General features: G+C 46.8%; 1 protein-coding gene across 3 annotated transcripts in view; it reads right to left on the bottom strand.

Annotated features, from left to right (window-relative positions):
- Nucleotides 1–6,711: 6,711 nt before the first annotated feature.
- LOC106575505 (cingulin) overlaps nucleotides 6,712–17,434 on the bottom strand; it is a 30,564-nt gene continuing 19,841 nt past the window's right edge. For all 3 annotated transcript variants that reach the window (XM_082960413.1, XM_082960412.1, XM_082960414.1), the window contains exons 10-20: nucleotides 16,399–16,519; nucleotides 14,953–15,165; nucleotides 14,616–14,837; nucleotides 14,252–14,500; nucleotides 13,918–14,088; nucleotides 12,967–13,218; nucleotides 12,679–12,762; nucleotides 12,486–12,604; nucleotides 12,083–12,191; nucleotides 11,847–12,010; nucleotides 6,712–9,714 (exon numbers count right to left, since the gene is read on the bottom strand). In XM_082960413.1, the coding sequence (XP_082816539.1) occupies nucleotides 9,576–9,714; nucleotides 11,847–12,010; nucleotides 12,083–12,191; nucleotides 12,486–12,604; nucleotides 12,679–12,762; nucleotides 12,967–13,218; nucleotides 13,918–14,088; nucleotides 14,252–14,500; nucleotides 14,616–14,837; nucleotides 14,953–15,165; nucleotides 16,399–16,519 (1,843 nt within the window). In that variant the 3' untranslated portion in view covers nucleotides 6,712–9,575. The remainder of the gene's footprint in view (nucleotides 9,715–11,846; nucleotides 12,011–12,082; nucleotides 12,192–12,485; nucleotides 12,605–12,678; nucleotides 12,763–12,966; nucleotides 13,219–13,917; nucleotides 14,089–14,251; nucleotides 14,501–14,615; nucleotides 14,838–14,952; nucleotides 15,166–16,398; nucleotides 16,520–17,434) is intronic.

The raw sequence follows: 17,434 nt of genomic DNA on the forward strand, positions 1-17,434 counted from the left end.
AAAAGGAAATGTATTCCCAGTTACATGCAAAAACTAAACTTCCTTTCATAACGCTTGATATTCAGTCACACAAAAGATGTAGAACATCTGAGAAAACAAAAACATTCTTAACACAGAAAATGCCCTTGAGTCGTCTCACTGTAACAGATAGTAATTGTAGCTCATTCTTGAAGAATGTGTACAGAATGTGTACAGATATACAGGGAGTTCTTGTCTTATCTCTGGATATTCAATAGCAAAGTAATTATAACCATTTTTTTTATGTTTTATTGTCACATACGGTGCAGTGAAATGTGTTGTTTTACAGGGTCAGCCATAGTAGTACAGCACCCTTGGAGCAAATAAGGGTTAAGTGCCTTGCTCAAGGGCACATTGGCAACTTTTTCACCTTGTCGGCTCGAGTATTCTAACCCGCAACCTTTCGGTTACTGGCCCAACGCTCTAACCTCTAGGTTATCTGCCACCCTACAAATCAATATGCTGTAGTGTCCTGGGATGATAGGCTATCTATGATTAAACAAGAAAACAATACCCCTCCATACTGACCCTATTCAGCTAACACTGATCATTAAAACCAACTGCACGGCCGTCTTTCCCACAACTCCAATATAACAGGTTCTTTAAAACAACGTTCGGCCAGGACAACACACATACGTTTGTATCGCAGTACTAGCATACTCCTGTTCAGTCCTGATCATTCTCACACCATCCAATCAGTCCTTTCTCAGTAGCTGTTGCTTCAGTAGTTGTTGGGAGTGGTACACAGCACAGAAGACATCCATCAAACCAACTAACTTACAGTAAATCCCTGTTTTCATTGCAAACCTAGCTGAACAGAAAACAGTGGGAGTTGGGTATCTGCCCAGAAAACCAGAAAAACAAAATGTGGCAAGTTTATTACAAAGCTAATTCCAACTGAATACTATGAAAGGTAAAGAGAGTTTGGCGTCTGCAGTAATGCTGCCTCTATCTGTGCTCTATTTTCTTTTCACGCCTGCATGGCCTTATCTGCCAATCAGAGAACTGTGATGTTCATGGAGTAAATGGAATGGTATCAAACACATGAAAGCCCTGTGTTTTATACCATTCCATGCTGGCCATTATTATGAGTCATCCTCCCCTCAGCAGCCTCCACTGGTGAACATCATCAGGGTTTATGTATGCAGCGTGTGTATGTGTATGGGCCAGTGAGCATCAGTGCTTTAGCAGAGATGAGTGAGCGGTTAATTGTTAAAGGTTAATTGACCCGTTTCACCTCTATAAAACACGTGGCTGCCACACACACACGCACAAATCACATTTTATTTGTCACATGCGCCGAATACAACAGGTGTAGACCTTACCATGAAATACTTACTTACAAGCCCTTAACCAACAGTGCAGTTAAGAAAAATAAAGTTAAGAAAATATTTACAAAATAAGCTAAAATAAATAGTCCGGGTGACCATATGATTCATTGTTCAGCAGTCTTATGGCTTGGGGGTAGAAGCTGGAAAAGAGACTTTTGGACCACACACCTGATGGAAGGCCTAAATAACACACGGCTGAGAGTACAGGTTTTAGGGAGACAGACTCCCAGTCCCTCCCTCCCCACAGTATCTAACAGGATCAAAGCACCTCTCTGCCACAAGGGATAAAAGTTCAGACATTGATAGAGAAACTGGATAGACTGGATCTACACGCTCTACTTCCCCACATGAAAGGCTGTTTGTAACACACAACAATAAGGGTGTGGTGTGTGTGGTGGGGGGGTAGAGGTATCTAAATAGAGAGGCAGTGAGGGGACTGGAGGTAGGTGGGGGGGTAGAGGTATCTAAATAGAGAGGCAGTGAGGGGACTGGAGGTAGGTGGGGGGGTAGAGGTATCTAAATAGAGAGGCAGTGAGGGGACTGGTGGTAGGTGGGGGGGTAGAGGTATCTAAATAGAGAGGCAGTGAGGGGACTGGAGGTAGGTGTGGGGGGGGGGGGGGGGGGTCATTCAGCATCCAACCATGTCATCATTCTATTAAATATGACAGAATTGACATAGCAAACACAGGTGAATGACAACGATAACCATAGAGAGGAGGAATGACTGTCAAATGTTAGTTTTTTTACAGGATGTTGAAGACAAGGAGATTATAGACAGCCCACTAACACAGACAGAGTAATGACCCATTGCAACAGAAGAGCCATAACAACAATGAAGTGCTTTACCGGTGTAGTAAGGTGGGGTACCTAGCTAAACATAGACGGTGATGTTTTGTTTGTGAAGGCTTGACTTCCAGAGAAGGATCAACTAAAGGTGTGTGGTTAGAAAGGAATTACTGTAATTAATCAACCACCCAATAAGTACACTTTGGTAAGACACATCACTGACTAATGCTTTCTGTTTGAGCGGGCTGCTCTTCCACAGAAAGAGTTTTGGAATGATGTCAGGATGAGGAAGAAAAACAGAACAGTTCTAAGTAAGGAAGATTAAAGGAGGTACTGTACACATATGGTTTAACCACATATGGTTAAACTCAGCAAAAAAAATAAATGTCCTCTCACTATCAACTGCGTTTATTTTCAGCAAATTTAACGTGTAAATATTTGTACGAACATAACAAGATTCAACAACTGATACATAAACTGAACAAGTTCCACAGACATGTGACTAACAGAAATGGAATAATGTTTCCCTGAACAAAGGGGGGGTCAAAATCAAAAGTAACAGTCAGTATCTGGTGTGGCCACCAGCTACATTAAGTACCAGATTTGCCAGTTCTTGCTGTGAGATGTTACCCCACTCTTCCTTCAAGGCACCTGCAAGTTCCCAGACATTTCTGGGGGGAATGGCCCTAGCCCTCACCCTCCGATCCAACAGGTCCCAAACATGCTCAATGGGATTGAGATCCGGGCTCTTCGCTGGCAATGGCAGAACACTGACATTCCTGTCTTGCAAGAAATCACGCACAGAACGAGCAGTATGGCTGGTGGCATTGTCATGCTGGAGGGTCATGTCAGGATGAGCCTGCAGGAAGGGTACCACATGAGGGAGGAGGATGTCTACCCTGTAACGCACAGCGTTGAGATCGCCTGCAATGACAACAAGCTCAGTCCGATGATGTGGTGTGTGGTGACACACCGCCCCATGACGGACCCTCCACCTCCAAATCGATCCCGCTCAGGAGTACAGGCCTCGGTGTAACGCTCATTCCTTCGACGTTAAACGCGAATCCGACCATCACCCCTGATGAGACAAAACTGTGACTCGTCAGTGAAGAGCACTTTTTGCCAGTCCTGCCTGGTCCAGCGACGGTGGGTTTGAGCCCATATGCAATGTTGTTGCCGGTGATGTCTGGTGAAGACCTGCCTTACAACAGGCCTACAAGCCCTCAGTCCAGCCTCTCTCAGCCTATTGCGGACAGTCTGAGCACTGATGGAGGGATTGTGCGTTCCTGGTGTAACTCGGGCAGCTGTTGTTGCCGTCCTGTACCTGTCCCGCAAGTGGGATGTTCGGATGTACCGATCCTGTGCAGTTGTTGTTACACGTGGTCTGCCACTGCGAGAACGATCAGCTGTCTGTCCTGTCTCCCTGTAGCGCTGTCTTAAACGTCCCACAGTACAGACATTGCAATTTATTGCCTTGATCACATCGGCAGTCCTCATGCCTCCTTGCAGCATGCCTAAGGCACGTTCATGCAGATGAGCAGGGACCCTGTGCATCTTTCTTTTGTTGTTTTTCAGAGTCAGTAGAAAGGCCTCTTTAGTGTCCTAAGTTTTCATAACTGTGACCTTAATTGCCTACCGTCTGTAAGCTGTTAGTGTCTTAACGACTGTTCCACAGGTGCATGTTCATTAATTGTTTATGGTTCGATTGAACAAGCATGGGAAACAGTGTTTAAACCCTTTACAATGAAGATCTGTGAAGTTATTTGGATTTTTACGAATTATCTTTGAAAGACAGGGTCCTGAAAAAGGGCCGTTTCTTTCTTTGCTGAGTTTATAACTACGTCCATTTGCATTCCAGCTGAAGAGGACTCTCCTTCCAAAGAAAATAACACAGAAACAGAATCCATTCCATTGAAGGCTGACAGTGGTGGGTTATTGGCTATCGTTTCAACTTGTGCCAGAAAGACAATGAAACACATATTGGACTTCGATTGCCACGCAATATTTAATTCAATAGAAAACAGATTGGTATTGTGAAGTAGAAATTCACAGTGGAAAATGACTAATCAGTAATCATGTACCACCTTCTGTAATCATAGTTACAACAAAGCCATACAGTATGGTAGTCTAGTGCTTCATATATACTAAACAGTAAGTACTGTATGTGTAGGGTATAACAAACACTAGAGTACCATACTCTATACAAAATATTTCAAGCCAACTGAACAGATGGAAGATATGAACATTGCAGCAATTTCACTTACAGTGGTAACTACTGTATCACTGAATGAAAATACAAGCTCTCAGATCTCCCCCAAAACCACTGAAATAGAAACAAATCATTTAGAAAATCTATCCAGAGTACACCGGAACAAGTACAACTGAAAATCATGCATTACAAAATCATTTAAACAGCTTTTAAGGCAGAGTGATTAAGATCTTCACAAGCTTCTCTGAGTATTAATTGTAAGGACTACATAGAAGTTGTGCACAGATGCAGGAAATACAATGTGTAAAGTGTGTGTGTGAAAAAATGGCAAGAGAGGATTGGTATCAGAGCAAACTCCATACATGCATGTTTTGTTTGTGAAGGCTAGACTTCCAGAGAAGGATCAACTAAAGGTGTGTGGTTAGAAAGGAATTACTGTAATTAATCAACCACCCAATAAGTACACTTTGGTAAGACACATCACTGACTAATGCTTTCTGTTTGAGCGGGCTGCTCTTCCACAGAAAGAGTTTTGGAATGATGTCAGGATGAGGAAGAAAAACAGAACAGTTCTAAGTAAGGAAGATTAAAGGAGGTACTGTACATACGCTACCGTTCCAAAGTTTGGGGTCACTTAGGAATTTCCTTGTTTTTGAAAGAAAAGCACATTTTTTGTCCATTAAAATAACATCAAATTGATCAGAAATACAGTGTAGACACTGTTAATGTTGTAAATGACTATTGTAGCTGGAAACGGCAGATGTTTTGTGGAATATCTACATAGGCGTACAGAGGCCCATTATCAGCAACCATCACTCCTCTGTTCCAATGGCACAATTTGTTAGCTAATCCAAGTTTATCATTTTAAAAGGCTAATTGATCATTAGAAAACCCTTTTGCAATTATGTTAGCACAGCTGAAAACTGTTGTCCTGATTAAAGAAGCAATAAAACTGTCCTTCTTTAGACTAGTTGAGTATCTGGAGCATCAGCATTTGTGGGATCGATTACATGCTCAAAATGTCAAGAAACAAATAACTTTCTTCTGAAACTCGTCAGTCTATTCTTGTTCTGAGAAATGAAGGCTATTCCATGTGAGAAATTGCCAAGAAACTGAAGATCTCATACAACGCTGTGTACTACTCCCTTCACAGAACAGTGCAAACTGGCTCTAACCAGAATAGAAAGAGGAGTGGGAGGCCCCGGTGCACAACTGAGCAAGAGGACAAGTACATTAGAGTGTCTAGTTTGAGAAACAGATGCCTCACAAGTGCTCAACTGGCAGCTTCATTAAATGGTACCCGCAAAACACCAGTCTCAACGTCAACAGTGAAGAGGCGACTTCGGGATGCTGACTTTCTAGGCAGAGTTGCAAAGGAAAAGCCGTATCTCAGACTGGCCAATAAAAATAAAATATTAAGATGGGCAAAAGAACACAGACACTGGACAGAGGAAGATTGGAAAAAAGTGTTATGGACAGACAAATCTAAGTTTGAGATGTTCGGATCACAAAGAACATTCGTGAGACGCAGAAAAACTGAAAAGATGCTGGAGGAGTGCTTGACGCCATCTGTCAAGCATGGTGGGGGCAATGTGATGGTCTGGGGGTTCTTTGGTGGTGGTAAAGTGGGAGATTTGTACAGGGTAAAAGGGATCTTGAGGAAGAAAGGCTATCACTCCATTTTGCAACGCCATGCCATACCCTGTGGATGGCGCTTAATTGGAGCCAATTTCCTCCTACAACAGGACAATGACCCAAAGCACAGCTCCAAACTATGCAATAACTATTTAGGGAAGAAGCAGTCAGCTGTTATTCTGTTTATAATGGAGTGACCAGCACAGTTACCGGATCTCAACCCTATTGAGCTGTTGTGGGCGCAGCTTGACCGTATGGTACGTAAGAAGTACCCATCATGCCAATCCAATTTGTGGGATGTGCTTCAGGAAGCATGGGGTGAAATCTCTTCAGATTACCTCAACAAATTGAAAACTAGAATGCCAAAAGGTCTGCGAGGCTGTGATTGATTGTTTGACAAAAGCAAAGTTTGAAGGACACAATTATTATTTCAATTAAAAAAACATTATTTATAACCTTGTCAACATCTTGACTATATTTCGTATTAATTTTCCAACTAATTTCATGTATGGTTTCATGGAAAACAAGGACATTTCTAAGTGACCCCAAACTTTTGAACGGTAGTGTATGTGGTTTATGAAGTATAAATACACCCATTTGCATTCCAGCTGAAGAGGACTCTCCTTCCAAAGAAAATAACACAGAGAAACAGAATCCATTCCATTGAAGGCTGACAGTGGTGGGTTACTGGCTGTTGTTTCAACTTGTGCCAGAAAGACAATGAAACACATATTGGACTTCGATTGCCACGCAATATTTAATTCAATAGAAAACAGATTGGTATTGTGAAGTAGAAATTCACAGTGGAAAATGACTAATCAGTAATCATGTACCACCTTCTGTACTCATAGTTACAACAAAGCCATACAGTATGGTAGTCTAGTGCTTCATATATACTAAACAGTAAGTACTGTATGTGTAGGGTATAACAAACACTAGAGTACCATACTCTATACAAAATATTTCAAGCCAACTGAACAGATGGAAGATATGAACATTGCAGCAATTTCACTTACAGTGGTAACTACTGTATCACTGAATGAAAATACAAGCTCTCAGATCTCCCCCAAAACCACTGAAATAGAAACAAATCATTTAGAAAATCTATCCAGAGTACACCGGAACAAGTACAACTGAAAATCATGCATTACAAAATCATTTAAACAGCTTTTAAGGCAGAGTGATTAAGATCTTCACAAGCTTCTCTGAGTATTAATTGTAAGGACTGCATAGAAGTTGTGCACAGATGCTACAAATACAATGTGTAAAGTGTGTGTGTGAAAACGTCGAGAGAGGATTGGTATCAGAGCAAACTCCATACATGCACCTGTAGTGGCAGACAGTCAAGTAGTACAACATACAGCAGAACAGGAATCAAACAGTCAGATATGGTTTCTAAAACAACCATAACTATGACATCACGTTCAGCAGAATATTGTTGATTTCATGAATTAGAAAAACTATCTACATTTGTTCATCATTCTCATATATGTGGCAGCATTTGGTCCAGCCGTGTTTTAAAAACTACACTTGCATATCAGATATCCATTAAGGACAGGATGGAATAGTGTTGGCTGTGCATCAGGTCAGTGTGACAAGACAGCAGTAGGATCAGATGAAACAGTGTTCCCCAGTGAAAGCAGACATTAACCAGCTACAGTGTTAAACAGTCACAGTACATGTTGGTGAGGCTGCTCCTATCACTATTCAGTCAGTGTAATCATGTGACCAAACTCCTTTTCACTAGAGTAATAGAGTATTGAAGAGAACCACAGCGTAATTCTGTGTATTAAAGAGCCCCATAGTATTTACAGTATCATAGCATACCACAGAGTACCACAGAGTAATGATGATATTGAAGATTGCAACAGTGTATTACTGTTAAGTCCTGTAAGTCATTGTAAGTGATTGTAAGTGCTTTAGACAGCGAGTCATCCTGCCTGTTATTCTCAGGGGTAGAATGTGTTAGTGTTCTGTTACTGTATTCATGTTTATTGTCTTGTGTTCCTCCTGGGCATAGGAGTTTATTCACCCCCACAATCCTCCTCTTCAGTACCACGAGGAGTCTACTGTCCAGCGTAGTGAGATCCTCTCCTTCTCCCTGAACCTGTGATATCCCTCTCTCTCCCCCTCCCTCCCTGAACCTGTGATATCCCTCTCTCTCCCCCTCCCTGAACCTGTGATATCCCTCTCTCTCCCCCTCCCTCCCTGAACCTGTGATATCCCTCTCTCTCCCCCTCCCTCCCTGAACCTGTGATATCCCTCTCTCTCCCCCTCCCTCCCTGAACCTGTGATATCCCTCTCTCTCCCCCTCCCTCCCTGAACCTGTGATATCCCTCTCTCTCCCCCTCCCTCCCTGAACCTGTGATATCCCTCTCTCTCCCCCTCCCTCCCTGAACCTGTGATATCCCTCTCTCTCCCCCTCCCTCCCTGAACCTGTGATATCCCTCTCTCTCCCCCTCCCTCCCTGAACCTGTGATATCCCTCTCTCTCCCCCTCCCTCCCTGAACCTGTGATATCCCTCTCTCTCCCCCTCCCTCCCTGAACCTGTGATATCCCTCTCTCTCCCCCTCCCTCCCTGAACCTGTGATATCCCTCTCTCTCCCCCTCCCTCCCTGAACCTGTGATATCCCTCTCTCTCCCCCTCCCTCCCTGAACCTGTGATATCCCTCTCTCCCCCTCCCTCCCTGAACCTGTGATATCCCTCTCTCTCCCCCTCCCTCCCTGAACCTGTGATATCCCTCTCTCTCCCCCTCCCTCCCTGAACCTGTGATCTCTCTCCCTCCTTTATACAGTGTTTTTATAGCAGGTCTATAGATCTGTCCCAGTGTACTGTACCTGTGTGTACAGTAGATGTCTATCTGTAGTGCTTAGAATAAACCCCCTCTCTCCCTCTACTACCCTCCCCCCAACCCTGTAGTGCTTAGAATAACCCCCTCTCCCTCTACTACCCTCCCCCCAACCCTGTAGTGCTTAGAATAACCCCCTCTCTCCCTCTACTACCCTCCCCCCAACCCTGTAGTGCTTAAAATAATCCCTTTAAGCCACCTCCCTCCTTCCCTCTATCCTCCTACATTCCTCCCTCCCTCCTCCCTTTCTCTATAGTGCTCAGAATAGCCCTTGTTCTCCTCCTCCTACCACCACCATTACACTACCCCCCCCCTCCCTCCCTCCCTCCCTCCCTCTAGCAGGAGCTGGTGTGAAGGTTGCCACTACCCCTCCCTCCCTCTAGCAGGAGCTGGTGTGAAGGTTGCCACTACCCCTCCCTCCCTCCCTCCCTCTAGCAGGAGCTGGTGTGAAGGTTGCCACTACCCCTCCCTCCCTCTAGCAGGAGCTGGTGTGAAGGTTGCTACTACCCCTCCCTCCCTCTAGCAGGAGCTGGTGTGAAGGTTGCCACTACCCCTCCCTCCCTCTAGCAGGAGCTGGTGTGAAGGTTGCCACTACCCCTCCCTCCCTCCCTCTAGCAGGAGCTGGTGTGAAGGTTGCCACTACCCCTCCCTCCCTCCCTCTAGCAGGAGCTGGTGTGAAGGTTGCCACTACCCCTCCCTCCCTCTAGCAGGAGCTGGTGTGAAGGTTGCCACTACCCCTCCCTCCCTCTAGCAGGAGCTGGTGTGAAGGTTGCTCCCAGTGAGGATGGACGTGATGCTGGAGGGGTCATACGGGCCTTCATCATCTTCGTCAGAGCTCAGAGCTGACGAGTCCAGGGCCTGACGCTGCGCCTGCTGCACCTTCCTCCTGAAACACACCATCATCACCATCAGCTTCAGAAATGTTATCTTCATCATCTATTGTTCACTATAACAGAGGCTGTAGGTGGGTCTCAGCAAACGTGTGGTAGTAGAGAGTTGACTTCTACAGTAGACAGTGTAGTTCCCTGTAGTATCTGTCAGGGAGAGAGCCCTCTGCTGGTCAGATATGGGAACTGACTGGTGTGACATACAGAGATGACTGCTCTGTCTGCTAGATCTGTCTCTGCCTCCCCCTTCACAGCTGACCTGCACGTATGTGTGTGTGTGTGTGTGTGTGTGTGTGTGTGTGTGTGTGTGTTCCCACAGCACTGATGAGTGGGGTTTAATGAGACACCTTTACACAGCTGGGTGAGTGTGACTGTTGAAAAGTGTGTGTGTGTGTGTGTGTGTGTGTGTGTGTGTGTGTGTGTGTGTGTGTGTGTGTGTGTGTGTGTGTGTGTGTGTGTGTGTGTGTTTGAATCCAACTGCTTTATTCTGTAATGACGTGTGTCTGATAGCAGCATCTCTGTTGAGGGATCAGAGAGGAGCTCAGTGATCCATAGAATGACACACACACAAGTTTGGCTGTGGGGAGTGAACAGGCTGCCAGTAAATGTCAGCTCACTGAACTCATTACCAATGACAAGAGTGGAACAGAAAGAGGTCTGGAGGGAGTGGAGGGGAACAGAAAGAGGTCTGGAGGGAGTGGAGGAGAACAGAAAGAGGTCTGGAGGGAGTGGAGGAGAACAGAAAGAGGTCTGGAGGGAGTGGAGGAGAACAGAAAGAGGTCTGGAGGGAGTGGAGGAGAACAGAAAGAGGTCTGGAGGGAGTGGAGGAGAACAGAAAGAGGTCTGGAGGGAGTGGAGGAGAACAGAAAGAGGTCTGGAGGGAGTGGAGGAGAACAGAAAGAGGTCTGGAGGGAGTGGAGGAGAACAGAAAGAGGTCTGGAGGGAGTGGAGGAGAACAGAAAGAGGTCTGGAGGGAGTGGAGGAGAACAGAAAGAGGTCTGGAGGGAGTGGAGGAGAACAGAAAGAGGTCTGGAGGGAGTGGAGGAGAACAGAAAGAGGTCTGGAGGGAGTGGAGGAGAACAGAAAGAGGTCTGGAGGGAGTGGAGGAGAACAGAAAGAGGTCTGGAGGGAGTGGAGGAGAACAGAAAGAGGTCTGGAGGGAGTGGAGGAGAACAGAAAGAGGTCTGGAGGGAGTGGAGGAGAACAGAAAGAGGTCTGGAGGGAGTGGAGGAGAACAGAAAGAGGTCTGGAGGGAGTGGAGGAGAACAGAAAGAGGTCTGGAGGGAGTGGAGGAGAACAGAAAGAGGTCTGGAGGGAGTGGAGGAGAACAGAAAGAGGTCTGGAGGGAGTGGAGGAGAACAGAAAGAGGTCTGGAGGGAGTGGAGGAGAACAGAAAGAGGTCTGGAGGGAGTGGAGGAGAACAGAAAGAGGTCTGGAGGGAGTGGAGGAGAACAGAAAGAGGTCTGGAGGGAGTGGGGGAGAACAGAAAGAGGTCTGGAGGGAGTGGAGGAGAACAGAAAGAGGTCTGGAGGGAGTGGAGGAGAACAGAAAGAGGTCTGGAGGGAGTGGAGGAGAACAGAAAGAGGTCTGGAGGGAGTGGAGGAGAACAGAAAGAGGTCTGGAGGGAGCTGGAGGAGAACAGAAAGAGGTCTGGAGGGAGTGGAGGAGAACAGAAAGAGGTCTGGAGGGAGTGGAGGAGAACAGAAAGAGGTCTGGAGGGAGTGGAGGAGAACAGAAAGAGGTCTGGAGGGAGTGGAGGAGAACAGAAAGAGGTCTGGAGGGAGTGAGAGGAGAACAGAAAGAGGTCTGGAGGGAGTGGAGGAGAACAGAAAGAGGTCTGGAGGGAGTAGAGGAGAACAGAAAGAGGTCTGGAGGGAGTGGAGGAGAACAGAAAGAGGTCTGGAGGGAGTGGAGGAGAACAGAAAGAGGTCTGGAGGGAGTGGAGGAGAACAGAAAGAGGTCTGGAGGGAGTGGAGGAGAACAGAAAGAGGCCTGGAGGGAGTAGAGGAGAACAGATATAATTGGGCTGGTTCAGAAGAAGAGCCACATCTAGGAGAAAGGAGATACTTAGTAATCTAACATGAAACAGGTAGTGTGTCAGACTTGGAAACACAATAACACACAGACTTACTTGAGCTCAGTCTCCAGCGCGGTGACTCTGCCCTGCAAGGCCTCCTTTAGTTCCATCTGTTCCTCCATCTCTCTCTGGGCCTTCCTCCTCAATCCCTCCATCCTCTCTACCTCTGTCTCCCCCTCATCCACCTGTCTCTTCAGAGCCTTCACACGCAGAGACAGCTACAACACAGAGGAATCAGTCAGGGTGAGTGAGTGTGTGTGTGTGTATAGGGTGAGTGAGTGTGTGTGTACCTGGTCTCTCTGTTCTGTGTGTTGTTGTCTCTCTTCCTCCAGGGTAAAATTGAGCTCCTTCAGTTTCTTCTCCAGGCGACGCTGAGACGACAACATGGAGTTCTTCTCCCTAAGACACACACAGACAGACACACACAGACAGACACACACAGACACACTTAACTCTTTAGCACAAACATGAACAAGGTGATTCTGGGTACAGATGTGTGACCAGCTCATAATATCATAAGCTTAACTTGTCATCAATAATGTGAATGTCAATTTGAAGTGAGGTACACTTCTCTAACTAATAGTAAACCCCCATACCAACCATAAAATATCATATTCTAGACTATGTGGTGCATTGTGGGGTCTGTAGTTCCTGGGGTGTGGTGCATTGTGGGATGTGTAGTGTGCGGTGTACCTATCCTCGCTGTGGAGGCGTTCCTCCAACTCATGAACTTTACTCTCCAGCTGAGCCACTCCTACAGAGGAGCGAGACTGACCCTCCATATCAGATACTCTGGTCTTCAACTCCTTCATCTGGAGAGAGAGATTTAACATAATCATCACTCAGACCTTAAGATCATTTCAGTGGAGACACAGACTTAACGTACATGTCTTTCTAGGGCATTCTTGTCCAGCTCCAGGTCCTGTCTGGAGGATCTCTCCTGCATCAGCTCTGAACGCAGCTGCTCCATCTTCACACAGACAGACAGAGACAGAGGAGCAGAGAGAGAGGGTGAGCGGAGAGAGAGGGTGAGCGGAGAGAGAGGGTGAGCGGAGAGAGTTAACAAGTACATTATTTTCCTAGCTTGGTCCTGGTTCTTTCAACTGTTAACCAACAGACTGCTGAAAGCTGCTAGACACACATTTATAGTGTGTGTGTGTGTGTGTGTGTGTACCTGGTCTCTGGTCCTGGTGACTCTGTCAGTGAGTAGCTCCACAGATCCCTTCTCCTCCTCCAGCTCCAGCTCCAGTCGTTTCATCTTGTCCTCCGTGCTGCGGAGCTCCCTGCTCTTGTCTGTGAGGCTGCTCCTGCTGTTTTCCAGTTCAGCCTCTAGGTGGTGCAGGCGGTTGGTGAGCAGCTCCTTGTCCAGCTGAACATTGTCTCTCTCCTCAACCACAGACAGCAGCTCCTTCTTCTGACGGGACGCCTGGCGCACAACACACACACACACTCTGGATCAGCGTTAAAAACCAAACACCTTCACCCCTCAAACTCATCTCTGGACCTCAAAGCCAGTTCCACTGTGTTTTTTCATTGTTCCCCTCTATTCTGGGACCGATTTAGACCTGGGACACCAGGTGGGTGCAATTCATTATCAGGTAGAACAGAAAAGCAGCAGGCTCTGGACCTCGTAGGGTGACAGTTGACTACCCCTGACCAATACCATCACCTCCTGAAGACCCTTTCCTCCTCCTCTCTTAGCCCGTCCCTTCCTCCCTCCATCCATCTCTCTCACCTCCTGAAGACCCTTTCCTCCTCCTCTCTTAGCCCGTCCCTTCCTCCCTCCATCCATCTCTCTCACCTCCTGAAGACCCTTTCCTCCTCCTCTCTTAGCCCGTCCCTTCCTCCCTCCATCCATCTCTCTCACCTCCTGAAGACCCTTTCCTCCTCCTCTCTTAGCCCGTCCCTTCCTCCCTCCATCCATCTCTCTCACCTCCTGAAGACCCTTTCCTCCTCCTCTCTTAGCCCGTCCCTTCCTCCCTCCATCCATCTCTCTCACCTCCTGAAGACCCTTTCCTCCTCCTCTCTTAGCCCGTCCCTTCCTCCCTCCATCCATCTCTCTCACCTCCTGAAGACCCTTTCCTCCTCTGTCTCCTCCCTCACCTCCTCCCTCCATCGCTCTCACCTCCTCCTCCAGTCTCTTGAGGGAGGTCTGGCTCCTCTCCAGTTCTACCAGTCTGTCGTTGCCCTGCCTCTGGACCTCCTGTGTCTCCCTGCGAGATCTCTCTCTCTGTTCCTCCAGCTGGGCCCTGAGAACCTGCACCTCCTCACCAGACGACTGGGACAGAGACTCAAACTACATGGACAGAGAAAGAGGCAGAGTGAGAGCAGGGAGAGGGCGAGGAGTAAGAGGATAGAGAAAGAGAGATTTTTATTTGCACAGTGTACATTTGTAAATACAGCACTTCAATGCAGTACACAGAGCATCAGAAAAACCCATGTAGACACACACTCCTCACCTCCTTATTGAGTTTGTCCAGGGACCGCTCCTGCTGTCTCCTCTGTTCCTCCAGCTGTGTGTTGGTCTGTGTGAGCTGGTCCCTCTCCTTCTCCCTCTCCTCCAGACGCAGGCTGAGCTGCCGGTGGTCCTGGCCCAGCCGAGAGGCTCCTCTCCTGGCCTCGTCAAGCTCCTGCCTCAGCCCCCTCAACTCCGCCTGGAGGGACAGCTCTGCCTCCGAACTCTCTGATGCACTGGAAGCCAGCTGAGACTGGGGACACACACAAATACATACTGTGAAACACAACACACCCACTAACAAAGAGTTGTGAGAAAGAGGTAGTGTAAGGGGTGTGTGTGTGTGTGTAGCAGTGTGTATGTCTCACCTCCAGACGTGAGAGTTTCTCTCGGAGGCGTGTGTTAGCTGCCTCCTGCTCCTGCTGCGAGTCTCTGAGAGCGTTTAGTTCTGTCTGGGTTCTGGCCAGCCGCTCTGTGTTTGACTGCAGCTCCTGCTCAGTGCTGGAGAGTTTCTCTCCCAGTCTGTCTCTCTCCCCACGAGCATCAGTCAGCTCTGACTGCAGGCCAGACACTACCGACGGGTCAGGGAGCTATGGAGAGAAACAAAAGAGAGGAGTGGTTGAGAGAAGGATGGAGATTGTGAATATAAGGGAGGAAAAGTGGCCATATTTCCCAGTCACATAGCTGGTACTACACAACACACACCTGTTTGGTTCTCTCCTGGGCTTTGGCCAGATCCTCTTTGGCTCGATTTGATTGGCCCCTCAGCCTGTCCATCTCATACTTGAGCTCCGCCTCCTGCTCCTGGTTGGTCTTCTTCAGGGAGATTACCTCCATGACCTTTTTATCGAGCTCCACCCTTTTCTTCTCTGCCTCTGATTGGGCCTGCTGCAGATCGGCACGCAAACTCTGCAGCTCCTGACATGACAGTGGAGAACAGTGTCAGTGTGTACCTTGTTGAGTGTGTGTGTTTGTCAGTATCAGGTGTGTGTGTGTGTACCTGGTTGAGTGTGTGTGTTTGTCAGTATCAGTGTGTGTGTGTGGTACCTGGTTGAGTGTGTGTGTTTGTCAGTATCAGTGTGTGTGTGTGTACCTGGTTGAGTGTGTGTGTTTGTCAGTATCAGTGTGTGTGTGTGTACCTGGTTGAGTGTGTGTGTTTGTCAGTATCAGTGTGTGTGTGTGTACCTGGTTGAGTGTGTGTGTTTGTCAGTATCAGTGTGTGTGTGTGTACCTGGTTGAGTGTGTGTGTTTGTCAGTATCAGTGTGTGTGTGTGGTACCTGGTTGAGTGTGTGTGTTTGTCAGTATCAGTGTGTGTGTGTGTACCTGGTTGAGTGTGTGTGTTTGTCAGTATCAGTGTGTGTGTGTGGTACCTGGTTGAGTGTGTGTGTTTGTCAGTATCAGTGTGTGTGTGTGTGTACCTGGTTGAGTGTGTGTGTTTGTCAGTATCAGGTGTGTGTGTGTGTACCTGGTTGAGTGTGTGTGTTTGTCAGTATCAGGTGTGTGTGTGTGTACCTGGTTGAGTGTGTGTGTTTGTCAGTATCAGTGTGTGTGTGTGTACCTGGTTGAGTGTGTGTGTTTGTCAGTATCAGGTGTGTGTGGTGTACCTGGTTGAGTGTGTGTGTTTGTCAGTATCAGTGTGTGTGTGTACCTGGTTGAGTGTGTGTGTTTGTCAGTATCAGTGTGTGTGTGTACCTGGTTGAGTGTGTGTGTTTGTCAGTATCAGTGTGTGTGTGTACCTGGTTGAGTGTGTGTGTTTGTCAGTATCAGTGTGTGTGTGTACCTGGTTGAGTGTGTGTGTTTGTCAGTATCAGTGTGTGTGTGTACCTGGTTGAGTGTGTGTGTTTGTCAGTATCAGTGTGTGTGTGTGTGTACCTGGTTGAGTGTGTGTGTTTGTCAGTATCAGTGTGTGTGTGTGTGTACCTGGTTGAGTGTGTGTGTTTGTCAGTATCAGTGTGTGTGTGTGTGTACCTGGTTGAGTGTGTGTGTTTGTCAGTATCAGTGTGTGTGTGTGTGTACCTGGTTGAGTGTGTGTGTTTGTCAGTATCAGTGTGTGTGTGTGTACCTGGTTGAGTGTGTGTGTTTGTCAGTATCAGTGTGTGTGTGTACCTGGTTGAGTGTGTGTGTTTGTCAGTATCAGTGTGTGTGTGTACCTGGTTGAGTGTGTGTGTATGACTGGGGTCTGGTATCTGCTGTTTCATGGTGTTGACTCTCTCCTGTACTTCGTTCAGTTCTTCCTCAAGCTCCTCTTTCTCCAGACGAGCCTGCAGCATCCTGCAACACACACAACATTTTAACCAATACAAGATCCATTTCAAAATCTAGAAATCAAGTCACAGATCAGCACTGATCAGACACGTTTAGTTTGATTCAGAGGCTACAGTTAAATCTCCAATGCTGATATCAGTTCCTTAAAGTTGATCAAATGTTTTGTTGTTAAAATTAGGTCATTCTATGGTATCACAAATTATTCAGTCAGTCAGTCAAATAGAGAAACACAGAAGCTGGTTTAACCTGTCTGGGCTAGGGGGCAGTATTTTCACAGCCGGATAAAAAAAAACGTACCCGATTTAAACTGGTTACTACTCTTTCCCAGAAACGAGAATATGCATATTATTAGTAGATTTGGATAGAAAACACTCTGAAGTTTCTAAAACTGTTTGAATGGTGTCTGAGTATAACAGAACTCATATGGCAGGCAAAAACCTGAGAAAATTCCAAGCAGGAAGTGGCCTGTCTGAGAATTTGTAGTTCTTCTTTCTAGTCCCTTTCGAAACTACAGTATCCCTGGGGTTACGTTGCACTTTCTAAGGCTTCCATTGGCTCTCTAAAGCCTTCAGAAAGCGGATTGAGGCATCTCCTGTCTCTGGGCAGAGTATGGTAGCACAGTTTGTCAGTGGTCTGCCTGGTGACAAAGAGATTGGATATGCGCAGTCCCGCGACCATGCTGTTTTTTCTTTTCCTCTTTGAATGAATACACTATTGTCCGGTTGGAATATTATCACTATTTTACGAGACAAATACCATAAAAATTGATTTTGAACAGCGTTTGACATGCTTCTAAGTACGGTAATGGAACATTTTGATTTTTTTGGTCTCGATATGCGCTCGCGCGTTACCCTTTGGATAGTGACCTGAACGCACAAACAAAACGGAGGTATTTGGACATAACTATGGATTATTTGGAAC

Source organism: Salmo salar, chromosome 02 (assembly GCF_965601325.2).
Source record: "Salmo salar chromosome 02, fSalSal1, whole genome shotgun sequence".
NCBI lineage: Eukaryota > Metazoa > Chordata > Actinopteri > Salmoniformes > Salmonidae > Salmo > Salmo salar.